General features: G+C 42.0%; 1 protein-coding gene across 1 annotated transcript in view; it reads left to right on the top strand.

Moving 5' to 3' along the window:
• The window catches only part of LOC106948571 (uncharacterized), a 26,707-nt gene extending 12,878 nt beyond the window's left edge, over positions 1 to 13,829 (top strand). The window contains exons 2-10 of the mRNA XM_015034325.1: positions 1,037 to 1,114; positions 1,187 to 1,442; positions 2,381 to 2,973; positions 3,098 to 8,343; positions 8,772 to 8,970; positions 10,698 to 10,930; positions 11,014 to 11,298; positions 11,366 to 11,472; positions 11,564 to 13,829. Of these exons, the coding sequence (XP_014889811.1) occupies positions 1,046 to 1,114; positions 1,187 to 1,442; positions 2,381 to 2,973; positions 3,098 to 8,343; positions 8,772 to 8,970; positions 10,698 to 10,930; positions 11,014 to 11,298; positions 11,366 to 11,472; positions 11,564 to 11,802 (7,227 nt within the window). The 5' untranslated portion in view covers positions 1,037 to 1,045 and the 3' untranslated portion in view covers positions 11,803 to 13,829. The remainder of the gene's footprint in view (positions 1 to 1,036; positions 1,115 to 1,186; positions 1,443 to 2,380; positions 2,974 to 3,097; positions 8,344 to 8,771; positions 8,971 to 10,697; positions 10,931 to 11,013; positions 11,299 to 11,365; positions 11,473 to 11,563) is intronic.
• The last annotated feature ends 194 nt before the right edge of the window (positions 13,830 to 14,023 follow it).

The following is a 14,023-nucleotide window of genomic DNA, read 5'->3' as shown; positions in this document are numbered from 1 at the left end:
TGCTGACTTGTTCCTGGTTTTTTGCTGACCAAAAAGCATAGAAACAAAAACATAAGGAAAAGTCTTGAGGATTACTTTACTTATTAAACTCTTGGGGCTTTAGCCAAATCTATTGTCAGAGTATGAACCTGTAGCAACAGCGCCACCTAATCATCTGCAATTAAGGGACAGTGGAAATATTTTACTTTGACATTGAAATTTAATTGAAAAACAAAACTTGGAGAAACCAACAGCTGACCCAACACTTTGTAGAATCACCTTAACCAGGAAAAACCCCGAGTCGGTTTTCAATCTGACATTTAGAGTCGGAGATGAAATTATAATATAAAGCCAAAATCATTCCTAACACCAGGTTGTCATATTGTTATATGACAACCATGCATCATGTATGCTGTAGTTTATGATCTCTATGTTGAACACCTATCGACTTGGGCAGCAATGTCGAAGGTAAAAAGCGTTCAAATGAGCAGAATGTTCTTTATACTCCGGATCCAACTAACTGCTGTAGATCTAAGGAGGTGCTGCTCAGCTCTTACAGCTTTTATCACAAACTAGCTTATCAGGAAGTGAAAGTCCTGACCACACCCAGACTTCAACACAACCAGAGCACCTTGTGCTCACAATGGAAATTAGTCATTAGGCCTACAAACAAAAGGTCACAATAAATTTTCCATTACATTGTCAATGGGTGCCACACTACTGGAGGTCGGACTTACTCAGGTGGGTGACATCAGTTGGGCACTCAGATCCTGATGAGGCCCCAGCTCAGCTGTTGGTGTTGGAGATTTCCTGATGAGCTGTATGGCTGCATCGTTGTTGGCGTTGGAGTTTCTGGCTCCCGTTTGTGCTGATGGACCAAACAGCAGTCCAGATTCCCAGGCAAACATAGGATGTCCCTGAGAGACAACGTGTTCGAACATATCTGAATTCTAATCATTGAAGGTTCTTCAATCGGTTTGATAAAGTGCTGAAGTTTCTCAAGAGGAACACTTGAATTTATCATTTCCTATAGATAATTGATTCTTTGTCCTTGCAGAGCAGAGAGATGGTAATCACTATTACAGTAACCAATGAGACCCCTTACACCTGGTACCACTCTTATGAAAAAGACAAGGTAAGAGTCCAAACTGAGATATGAACCAGTGGAAGAACCTTCTCTGACTGTTTCTTCTCCTCAACTCCACAGAGCGGGACAAAATTGAAGCCACATGGTACAGCAACAGGAAGATGGCCTTTAGGATTTTCGTTGTTAAAATATCCATTCCGATTGTTTGATGCTGTTCTGGACAGAGGCGTTTACCTTAGCTATGGAAACCACTCTGAATGGGACCTCCACTCTGACAATCGCATCGATGATTTCACTGTAAGAGAGAGCGATGATCGGGAACACTTTGAGCTGGTCAACAGTTCTGATGAAGTGGTTGACCACTGTCCCAACTACGGTAAGTCTTATAGAAACATTCAGGCTGCACATTATTGCTTTACTTCCTGGATAGGCGTGGTCTGCTGTTTGTAGCAAACCTGTTTCTACTGAGCGATAAAGGGAAGTTTCAGTTCGTTCAGATTATGTACCAATATCTCACAGTTAATGCTGGATGATTTCTACACATCTAGATGAACTCAGCTTCAATTGTTTGACTTTATACGTGAAATTATTTGGTACATGAAGGATTAGGAGCCAATTCAGCTGGAAACCAAGAGGCAAGAACGCTGATCACTGCTGAATGTTGGATTGAGAACATGATGAGTGAACATCTTTCTAAACGTCACGTTTAGATCAGTCGTCATTTTTAATTTATGTCTTTTAATCCAATCATCCATCCATGCATGAATGACCTTTGTCCACCACAGTTGCCTCTTCTTCTTTAGTGGATTGTTTAGGCGCTTGCAAACTAAGTATTTATTTTGCTAAGTACTTAGCTTACTAAATAAAAATAATTATTTAGTTTGTAGTTCTGACGAGAATAAGTAAACGAAAAAAAGAAAAACATGGCGGAAATGACTTTGAAAATTAACCCCTGATTTCTAATCAGGCTACATAATCTCAAATTACTGCTGTTAATTATTGACTGCGTAAATTTTCAAAACAGCACCTCATATTTTTCAACATCAACCTTTTTGTTAATGATTTTCTTAATCTACTTTAATGGGTAGGAAATAATCTTAATTTTTAAGGCTAAGAGACTGAAACAAAAAAAATGGACCCTCTGCCTGAGACCTTTGGTAGCATTACTGACTTGATTTGAGATAAAATTCAGTTAAAATAGTTAACTTTTTTAAACCTTCTAAAGTAATACTAACTCAGAACATGTTCAGCTAGCTGTGATTAAACTAAAGAGGGTAATAAAATTTACAAGAACATTCTTGAATTTTCTTATAGCAAGAATCGAAGAAGAGAAACTAGAAAGAGAAGAACGCAAAAGACGGCAACAAGAAGAGAAACGTCAGAGGGAAGAAGAAGAGCAGAGGCGCCAGGCAGAGCTGGAACGAAAAAGAAAGATCCAAGAGGAGACCAAGAGGAGACAAGAACAGGAACGCCGAGAATGGGAACGTCGAGAACGTGTACGACGAGAACAAGAAAGGCAAGAACACGAACGACGAGAATGGGAACGACAAGAACGTGAACGACGACAATGGGAACGACAAGAACAGGTACGACTGGAACTTGAAAGGCAAAAACAGGAAAGGCAAGAACGTGAACTACGAGAATGGGAACAATGGAAGAAACGGCAAAAAGAACTGCAGAGAAAAAGGCAAGAAGAGGAGAAAAGACGCCTGGCAGAGCTAGAGCAAGCCAGGAGAATCCAAGAGCAGATTGACTGGGAGAATAAAACCTCCAAGAGAAAGATCAGAAAAGCTCAGGAAAGACTTCAAGAGCAGGAACAAGTCAGAGCTCGAGAACACCAGCAGCAAAAGACTGAAGTTCTGTACCAGTTGCTGGACAATCATACAGCTTACATAGAGAGGGATGAGGTAAGGTTTGAGATCTTCTGGGTTTACCATACTAAATATGAAAAAGCAAGTTAGATTCTGGCAATAGTTGACCATATGAATTTTTATACTTGATGCTAATGTTCTGAATTAATCTTTTATGCAGTTCAGAGATGTGCAGCAACGATTTGAAGAACTTCTGTCAAGCTACCAAATCAAAGAGAAAGAGAAGTCAAAGATAAACCTTGAAGACAGAATGAAGTCTCTCCAAAATGTGCTGATATTAAATTACCTAGAACAGCACAATATCCCCATCTGGTCACAGTGGGCTTTGGATCAGGCCACTGGATACGTGGATCTGTCCCTGACCGAGCGCTTCAGTGTTCTGGAGGCTGTGGTCAAGGTTACTCTGGAGGGTGAGCCTGATTTTCAGTCTCAGCACAGAACTGGACAAGACAAAAAAAACAAATTCTTTCTCAGTTTGGAAGCTCAGCTGCAGATTTCTAATCCAACTCTAGCCAGACGGGTTTTAGTAAATATTCTTGAAATTACTTCAAAGTTACCAAAACAAGGCAAGGAGATCCTCAGTCAAATACTTTTCAACAACATCTGGACTCCAAAAGAAATCAAGCTGTTCATTGGACGGACGTTGGGCATGGATCAGGAAAAAGTCTCAAACATCCTTCACTGGGTATGCACCTATAGGCTAAGCTGCATACTGGCCGTCACTGCACTGAATCACAAAGATCCCATAGGATATATTCGAGACTGTATATCATGTGAGGAAGACAAAGATCATGAGACTCTCCTGAGTGAAATGCAGGAAAATAACTATCCAGAGGATCTCCTGTCACAACTGGAAGACACTCTTCAGTACATTGAGGCTGTGTTGCCCAGATGTAAAGGAGTGGACCTAGAGTCAGACTTGATTGAAGACTGTAAAAGGTGGATAGTTTCAATAGACTTTTCCAATCCAAACACTGATATGCTAAAGAGCATCCTCATTGTCATGTCCATAGCCGTGAAGACGTGCACAACCTTCATCACCTCCAGTGGAAAGAGTGTTCAGGGATACTTTCCCAGACTGACTCAGCTTGCATCGTTACTGCTACTGCTGCTACAACAGTCCCAGAACAAACGAGGATGCCTCTTGGAAATCGGAACCGGTGAGGGAAAGACCTGCATCTTAGCCATGTTTGCCACCATCCAGGCGATACGAGGTACTGCGGTGGATGTTGTGACCAGCTCCCCTTTGCTTGCCATTCGTGATCAAGAGGAGTGGAAAAAACTCTATGCAATGTTTGGTGTGACCTCATCAACTGTTCCTCCACAACACCAAATTAAAAGTTCCTTTGAAGACCATGACAAGCTGCTTGAAGAAGCTTATTCTATGCAAGTAGTTTATGGCACTGTTTGTACTTTTGCTGCAGACATACTGAGGCAAGAGTTTGAGAAGAAAACAACTCGAGGACAGAGAAAGTTTGACTGTGTTATTGTGGATGAAGTGGATTACATGACATTGGACAGTGGAGTCCAGGTGACCTTCTTGTCGCATCAAGCCAGTGGGCTGAGACACCTGGAACAGGTCCTAGCAAGTATCTGGGCCTTGATGTCTACCTGCCGTCCGATAGAAATATTTGAAACAGGCGAGATCCAATGGGGAACTAGGATCCAGTACTGTCACAAGGTTGCCAAGCAAGCTGTGGTTGGCCCACAATCAGACTTTTCAGAAGCTGACATACTGTTGCTGGGTGTGAAGCTGGGCCTTTATTCTCAGGAGGATCTCAATCAAGTAAATGAAGCAGTGAGTCAAACTCAGACAGAGAAAGGCAGCTCTGAAGATCCCACATTGAAAGTCATTGGAACCATCATGGCCAAGTTGGGACATCAGCAGCAGCATGAGCTGTTCAGGGAACTTGAGACAGCAGTGCTTGATGGCGTGGTGGTGGACTGTTACTCACTTGTAAACAACAAAGCCAAGCGCTACGGTAAAGACAATTCTTCTGCAGACCCTGATGTCAGGATCCTTCTTCTGCAGAACGGATGTGCCTGTGAAATCATGTCTGAGAAATCACTCACTGAGTCAACTCTTGAAAAACTGAAATCCAAAATTAGATTTTCTAGTGAGTGCTCATTAAAGTCGGTGGATGAAACTCAGGGATATATTGTGATTCCATCTTTCTTGAAAGAGTATGTTGAGAATCAGTTGCCCATTTTTGCAGAGAATGCCTTGAGAGCCATTCAGATGGCGCTAGATAGAGAGTACATGATTGAAAAGACACCAGAGGTTGACAGGCCTGGTTTCTGCAGTGACGATTCTCATCATTATGATGCCATAATTCCTGTGGACTTCCAGGCCAGTGGGGTACTAGAGAAAAACAAGCGCTGGGGTGAAGGCCTGCAACAGTTTTTGGAGATGAAACACCAACTGGCAATTTCACAATTATCTAACGTCACAAACTACATGTCAAATGTCCACTTCTTTAAAAAGTACCTGACAGGCAAAGGGATTTTTGGAGTCTCTGGGACATTAGGGGGCAAAGCAGAGAAAGCATTTCTAAAACGGCAGTACAAAACAGCCAGTTACATCATTCCAGCTCACCGTCATAAAAAGCTTGTAGAACTGCCAGCAGTTCAGGTTTCTGGAGGAAAAACTGAGTGGATCCAGGTCATCTGTGAAACTACATGGAGAGCTGCAGACAGAGGGCAGGTTGTTTTAATTATCTGTGAGGATGTCAAGACTGCCAAGGAGCTGAAGGGTAAAGTACAGGTTCAAAAAAGACACTCTGCCAAGATCAGCATGTATACAATCAGCGAAAAGCACAACATTGAAAAGGAGACTTTCAGAAAGGGACACATCATCATAGCTACAAACCTTGGAGGCAGAGGAACAGACATACATGTTCACCAAGAAGTCAATGAGTGCGGAGGCCTCTTTGTGCTTCTCACATACTTCCCTGGAAGTCACCGTGTAGAGAGACAGGTGTTTGGACGCACCGCCCGCAAAGGAAACCCAGGAATGGCACAGATGATACTCAACCGGGATCTTCTGGCACAAGCATACCAAGGCCACTCAGTGGAAACCATGAGACAACTCAGAGAGGAGTACGAAGTCAGACGTTTGGATGGTATGGAGAAAAATGAGCTGCTTCAAATTGAAATCAAGGAAAATCTGTTCGCCACATTTTGTGAGTTTCTCTGTGACTTTGACAAGCACTACACAGAAGAGGAGAGGAGGGATATCAAAAAGCTGATGTCAAAAGATCTTCCTGAGTGTTTTAAGAGCCATCGTCAAAAGTTTGATTATGAGACTGCAATCAATGCTTTGAAAGAATCATGGGCCTTGTGGCTCATCCTCCATGAAGAGCACTTCAGCAGGCACAATGATATCCTCCTTCTGAAAGAAAACCTTATGAAGGGGTTGAAGAACACTGCCGATCAAATCTTAAAGGGGAGGAGGAACAATTTCTACGACTACATTAAACTGGCAAAAAGCAGAACTGACATACACCGCAGCAACAAAAAGGAAAGCGACTTTGGAGCATTGCTGTACTGGCAGAGTGCTGTGCAGTGCGATCCTTTCTACTGTGCTGTGGCACTTTATAACCAGGCGTACATCACAGTCAACCTGCAAAGGAGTGGCTACAAAGAGGAAGCAAAGCAATTGTTGGAAAAAGCAAAGACTGCTGTGGATGTGTACCTGTCAGAGTCAACAAACACCATGATGTTTTGTAATTTGGCCATGACTAATGACTTCTTACCCCACCACAAAGACAGCAATCTGCAGAACCAAATGAAAGCCAGAATGAGTGTCTTCAAATGTTGGAAAGGATACATTGAGAATGCCCTGAAAGCCCTCCAACACATTGAGAACAGCAAAGGAGAGGCTATCTTAGAAGACTCCAGTGTTTACAGTCTTTCCAAAGACAAAGACCCCATCACCATGAATGAAATAATGGTACTTCATGAGTTTGGTCTCTGCATCGTGTTTGATGTTAAAAAGAAACCAGAGTTTTCCATCGACGCCTTTGCTTGTTTTTGTCTTGGAGTTGTCCAAGTGGCGGCAGGTGTTCTCGTTTGTGCTCTGTCCTATGGAAGCGCCAGCCAGTTTGGGCTTGGACTCATCAGTGAAGGAGTTTCTGACATGATTCACGGCATAAAGGGGATGATACAAGGAAGCTTTGACTGGGCTGAGTGGGCAATCTCCAAAGCCATCAGCATTGGGGTGTCTCTGGTCTTTGGTGGACTGAGCAAACTCAAGGGAGCTGTAAGGGCTGTACGAAGTGGTGCCAAAGGTCTGGTTGCTGGGGCTAAATGTAGCTCCATCCTCACAGTGAAAGAGTGCTGTAAACATGCAGGGAAATTTGCTGTTCAGGAACTGGCAAAGCAGGGATGTGTCGCTGCGCTAAGTTACACTGTCAGCAATGCACTTCCAGCTGTTTTTAAAAGGATTCTGAATGAGGCCTTCAGGGACAAAGTCTTTTCAATGATAAAAGCTAATAGCCGTCTGGAGTCTGCTCTCACAAACTTCATTTGTTCAGCAGTACCAAAGACGGCCATGGAGCAGAACTTCACCAACTTCACAATAGACATGAGTTGTGAGAATGAAATCCGTCTATCAGTGGACATGATGACGCGAGACATAATCCCTGACCTGATGATGGACTGCACCCAGGTTGGTAAAGTTCTTGATACCCTGTCAGAGGTCTGTGGTTCTGTGGCACGGCACATGGAGAAACAGAAAGAGATTAAAGTGCTGATGAAGCTTTTGGAGTCGGCTCAGTATATCAAACTCTGTGTAGAAATCTTGAATTCATTTCCTACAGAAGATGTCATTCATAAAGCCTTTGTGCCTGGGTTGTTGAAAAGCCTGGATCAGCTGCCGCAGGAAAAGTATGACAAGGATGGAAGACACTCATTAGCTGATGTGAAAAGGCTTAAAAAAGACCTTCTCCACATTATAGCTTCAAGTGTTTTAGAGTCATTTGTTGAAGCTTGCTCAAGACACATGACCTCCATCATCACCAGAACCTGCATGACTCAAATAAACAGCGCTGCTAGCAGTGCTGTTGGGAACCTACTGGGCAGGGCTAATACTCAAGGTTTCTTTGACAACCAGCTGTATAAACACCAAATGAAGGAGGCCATCCGCAGACCGTGTGAATCTCTTTCAGAGGAGAGCAAACAGGACCTTCATTGTTACATAGAGGAGGTTTGTGATGTTGACCGTCCTGCTTCAGCTTTGGACATCCATGTCCTTACTCAAAGTGACGCTCTTCAAGGAAAAGGCATCAGAGTTATAGTTGTGGACAAAGATAAGAAAAAGCTTTCTGAGGATTACTTTCCAGGAAAGGACAGTTCTGCAGGAGATATTGTCCTCCAACTGAGCAAAGACCCAGAAGCACAAAAACAGTGAGTAACAATTGAGAATCTAATATTGATGACATTGATGTGTTTTGTTCTGTTAGAGTTAATAAGTATTCATCAATTCATTTTCATATTACCTTATTCACAGCAAATGTCCTCCAAATGCACATTAATTCAATTAACTGCGCTAAGCAAGATAGTCAGTTACTTTTCTATTCAAATTCGTAAAAGGATCTCTATCTAAGGAAGCCAAGCTGACTGCATTGAGTCACTTCTGGTGCAGCAATCTTTGGTTTAATGTATCAGGATATTTTTTTAAAAATCATGAATTACCTACCACGTCTTAAATTAGGTCTTAAAAACCTCAGATGACCTTCAGGTCCCTCTGGTTTGCTCTGTTATATGGTGTTTCCAGGTGGACTCATTTTCCAGCTCTATAAAAGTGTTTTGGTATTTCTGTTTGTAATTTTCAGGACATTCGCAGAACGGCTTGCTGGTGAAACGAGGCCCTACAGCGGACATTTCGACATTGTGAAGCCAGATGGCGCTGTGATTCCAGTGAACTCTGCAGATATGAACTGCTTCTATCATGCTGTGGTCCAGGCCACCAGCTGCAGTACTGCTGACCACAAACAGAGGGCAGTGCAGCTTCGAAGTGAAGTGAAGCATCTGGTGAGTATGACGACATTCAAAACATCAGCCAAACATAAAATGTGCTGATAAGGAAACTAAAGTTGTTTTATGTAGAAATCATTTAAAAGTTTTGAGAAATACCAACCCTAAAGACTTCCAGTCACTCTGGCAGAAACTCACAGTCTCCTGTTCTTCTCACCTCCATCAATCTCTCTTCAAAGCCTTTCTCAGTTTTTATTTTACCTTTACTTTATCAGAATAAAATCACGCCGAGATTAAAAACTTATTTTTGGGGGGAGTCCTGGCCAAGAAGCAGGAATAAATAAAACACTAACAAGTAACACAGTTTAAAGAAAACAACAAGCTATGAAAAACTGGTGCATGCTTTTGAAACTTTTACTTTGGAGGTAAAGGCACATGAGTTAATTTAAAAGTTTTCTGTAGTAAGTTCCAGGATCAGAGAACAGAGAAAAAAGTCTTCTCAGCCTATTCAGTCTGAGCAAAAGAAGCAAAAAGAAGCAGTCAAGTCAGAAGAGTCAACATTTTTCAGTGCAGATAGGCTGGCAGGAGTCCAGGTAATCCTTAGATAAAAACTGAGCAGGACCAGACAGAACATCCCACCTGTGAGGATGAATCACAGTGTCTCTATAATCCAACACAGACAAGTAAACTGCAATGACAAGATAGTTTTTATCTCTATATTAAAAACAACTTATTTAAAAAATAAAACCCAACTTTGATTTTAACCTTTCCACTAGGCTTTCTACATTTGATTTAATTTCCTCTGGGAAAAATAAATCAGTTTATTTGTATTTCTTTTAAGAACAAGTTCTAAATGTAATGAAGAGTGCTGGATAGCAGCCAAGCCTTTCCGTAATAGTTCAAAGAACGGAGTAAGAGTGGATCCAGTGCAATAAATAACCGTCATCTGCATAAAATACAAATCAGACACATGTTGTCCCAATTCATTTATATAAATCATGAACAGAAGGTGACCTAATATACATCCCTGTGGTACCATTTGCTGCATCTCCAGACAACAAATCATATTTAATACATTGTGTCCTCTCCAGAGATAATTTGTGAATCAAACAGCTTGATTTGAAATACTAGAGTCCCAAAGCATGACTACCAGAATTTTGTACTGAATTAAATTGTTTTGATAAATGTACAGCACAGCGATGCTTCGATCCAGAGCTTTTCCAGCTCTCAGGGAAACGAGTTTAAACATAAAATGACTCTGAACTGTAAGAGTTAACCACAGAAAACTGGGTGAAGTTGATCATCTATGAAAAAGAGAGCATGAAGTTATTGGTAGCTCAGATGTGGCAGTCTGGATTCTTTGAACTGCTGAGTCTCTAAGTCGACAAATTCTGTCTTATCAGGACTTAAAAACAGAAAGATGGAGTCATCCAGATGTTTATGTTTTCCAGACATAAACTCTGACTAATAGACTGGATTAATCAAGATTTAAGATATAGCCGAGTATCATCAGCATCACACTGGATATTTATCCCGTGCTGTCTGATGGTTTCATCAATCGGGTGAATATATGTGACAATAGGAGGAATAAAACAAAGTAATGATAAATGTTGTTGGAACTCAGCAACGCAACCTGGCGTTTATAGAGTTTATATTTTATCCCTATTGTAATTTAAAATCTCTGCTTAATTTAGCATCCTGTTGTCAGTAAGAACAAACTGAATGTAGCTTTGGTGTAAGGAAAAGTAGACATGGTGAAATGTTTGTGACGTGTCATGGTTCAGATGCTTCAGGACACAGCCAAGTACGCAGCAGCTGTGAACCTGCAGAGAGGATATGAAGAAACCCACAGATACCTGGATAAATACATCATCAGTGGAGGAGGCAGGAAGACGCAGCAGGCCAGCAGAAAAGACTACAATGACAAACGAAACACAACAGACATGCACGATTTACAGGAGCATGAGGCCGATCTGATAAAAACCTACGACCTGGGTTTGGTTGGAAGGTTTGATGAGTGAGTTCATTCTATCCAAAGATTTAAAATAGCAGTGTCACTCTCTAACACAGTCATCTTTACTTGATGTTTGGTTTGTGAAGCATCAAGGGCCTGCGGAGGACGAACAGACCCAATGCTGATAACAACAACCAGAGCTGTCCTGTGAATGCAGACCACATCCCACCTATCAACACCTTCCAGAAAGCTCATGAGATGCTGCAGAAACCCGAGAACGAAGCCCTGAGGAACAGGCTGGAAACAAGCCAGCCTAAGCTTTACGCCATGATTGATAAAACCGGAAAGCGTGGGCTCTGCAGAGAGGTTCTCACCAAACATCACAAGCAGGCACTGACCACCGGAAACAGCAAGGGCTCCCACAGAATCAGGTGAGAATGTGTCACTTCATGACTGATTGCGGCCCTTTGCTGATGTCACTTCCTCTGTGTGCTGCAGGGAAAAGCTAGCTGAAGTTCTGATTTCTGGTGATGCTCATAAAGCGATGAAGATGTCCTTAATAGCGGCCAATCCAGAGATGTCGGAGTCTCTTCGGAGAGATGCAGGTGCATAAAAGAGACTGATTCAGCTGCTGCAACTAGCCTGCAGAAAAACAGGCTGTTTCAACCAGTCGGCTAATGTTTGCTCTCTGTGCAGGAATTTATCAGCAAAACAAAAGACCTGATGTCATGTCCACCAAAGCAACCAGGACATATCATGGCATTGGAGACAGACTGCTGTTGGATAAATACTGTGAGATGGGAGTCATCAATCAGAGCTCTAAGGATGATCTTCATCAGTGGACAAAGTCGCAGCTTTACTCCAGGAATTCAGCAGAATATCATGAACTGCTGGAAGTGCTGAAGCCGTCTGCGAAACACCAGAAAGACCTTTAAATGTACATTTATTTAAATATTAACACTTTTCATCCTGATTTCTTTTAATGAACCATTTTCTGTTGCTCCACTCATTCAGATGAGACTGGAAGCAGGAGTTTGGTTGAACTGGTAATGATTCCATGCAACCAGAACTCTGAGACAGAGGAAGGTCTGGAGCAAAGGACAGCATGACAACATGAATCAAATGTTTGCTTAGGAAATAACTTAATATTTAAATCACAAGAGGAACATTTGTATTTAAATGTGAATGACCACCCTGCTGCTGGATCGACCTGCAGACTTCTGAAGTCTCCTGATTCTGGTTCTGGATGCAGGACCAGAACCAAACATGGAGAAGCAGCATTCAGCTTCTATCCTGCACAGATCTGAGATAAACTTCCAGAAAACTGAGAAACAGCTGAAACACCGAGTTCCTTTGAATCCCTAAAGGCAGCTGGTTAGAGGTGATTTTAACTGGAACATCGACCAACATCCTGATGTGGAACGGCAACACTTAGTGAAATTTAAGTGTCATTACATTTGTGTTTTAGGGCTGTTGTAAACGAATACTTTAGTAATCGAGTAATCTATTGATTATTCTTACGATTATAAGTAATCAGATAAAAAAATTTTAATAAAACATTGGTAAATCTAACATAACAGCAGTATTACTATCGCATATCAATATCAGTCCAATTTTTCACATTTGAACATCCCCAAGAATAACTTTTCTATAGTTTAGAAAATTAATTTGTAACAATAATAGCTCACTTTCTAAGTTAACCTGAAGAAAAGTTATACAAAAATCTGAAATTATATTCAGTTTAATGGAAAATTTTATGATGTGCCCCTCACCCCTTTTGTGCTTTCGATTGTGTCTGATGATGAGATCATGTGTCTGCATGAGCTTATCATGAGATTAGTCAAGCTGCTTTCCTATAGACTTCTACAGTGCCATATAACAGCAGGGGATGCCTTGATTCTGGAGACTTGCCCAGGGGACTTATCTCCCCTCTTTAGTATGAAAGAACAAACCCCTATCCTTAACAATAGACAAATGGCCAGACCATCTGGGTTGGAATCCCTGGTACATCACAATCAGGGATTCACACCTATTGTCCAATCAAGTCTCTTTTCTCTGACCAGAACCTATAAAAGTTAGCCAGATCCACTGTTAGAGCAGACTTGATAGACTGCTTGACTCTGTATTTCTGTTCTCACCTTGCAAGGTTTTAATAAATTTCCTATTTCTTCGTATCCAGACTCTTAATTTTTTCCAAGACACAAAGAGGCAGGCTCTTTATTATACTCAAATAGCCTGCCTAAAAATTCTATTTCTATAAATAAACTAAGCATACTCCAGCTTTTCGTTTATGTATTCATCTTCAGTGAGTTTAACAGATGAACTCTCACCTCGCCCAGACATTTATAGCTTTGTGTTCATGTTAGCAATGGGATTTGATACCTGCATTAGTCACACACATAATGAACTCATCTACCAGCTACGTGCCACCACGATGCGCTCCGCCATCCATTTGTTGCGACCAGGATGATGTGAAATTTATTTTTCGGTTAGTCAGTAAACCAAAGTACAGCCGCCCACAGAGTTCGGTCTATCCGCTCACCTGTATAAATAATCCCGCCGTGTTCTTCTCCACCATTAGCTCTGAACCGGCCACCAAGCAGCAGCTCCGGGAGGAGAAAATGCCGTACTCCAAGCATCGCTTCCGTCATTTTAAGGATGTTTATTGGTCCCCCGAAAAACTACAAAAACCCGGACATTATCATGAATCAGTAAAATCCCCATGGTCCGAACTTGAAAACTGGACGTTATGCTGCTAGCACTTAACTTTCGTCAACAACTCAAGCGGAAGTGAGAGCGCTGTGCAACACAAATAATGATCCGGGGGGAACACGATGCATTAAATCAGGGGTCCCCAAGCTGCGGCCCGCCTTCTCATTTGGTCCGGTCCCCTGAACAATACCAGAGAGCATTCGGTGTTTTTTTTTCATATATATGTGGATTTTTCTTCAACCACCAGGGGGCCTCTTGAGCAGATATGAAACTTAGTTTCCCTCAATGGAATATATACTAGTCAGTACCAGTCACCGTTTTGCTCACGGTTTTTTTCCATTTGCATTCTGGGTAAAAATCTAGCTACAAACGCTAATATGTCATCGGCAGTAATCCAATCCCCCCCCCCCCCCCCCCCCCCCCCCACCCCCTCCCTCCCCCCCC

This window comes from Poecilia latipinna, unplaced genomic scaffold (genome assembly GCF_001443285.1).
Source record: "Poecilia latipinna isolate Pla-1442-1.1 unplaced genomic scaffold, P_latipinna-1.0 Scaffold294, whole genome shotgun sequence".
Classification (NCBI taxonomy): Eukaryota; Metazoa; Chordata; class Actinopteri; order Cyprinodontiformes; family Poeciliidae; genus Poecilia; species Poecilia latipinna.
This window is presented reverse-complemented; position numbering and strand designations above follow the sequence as displayed.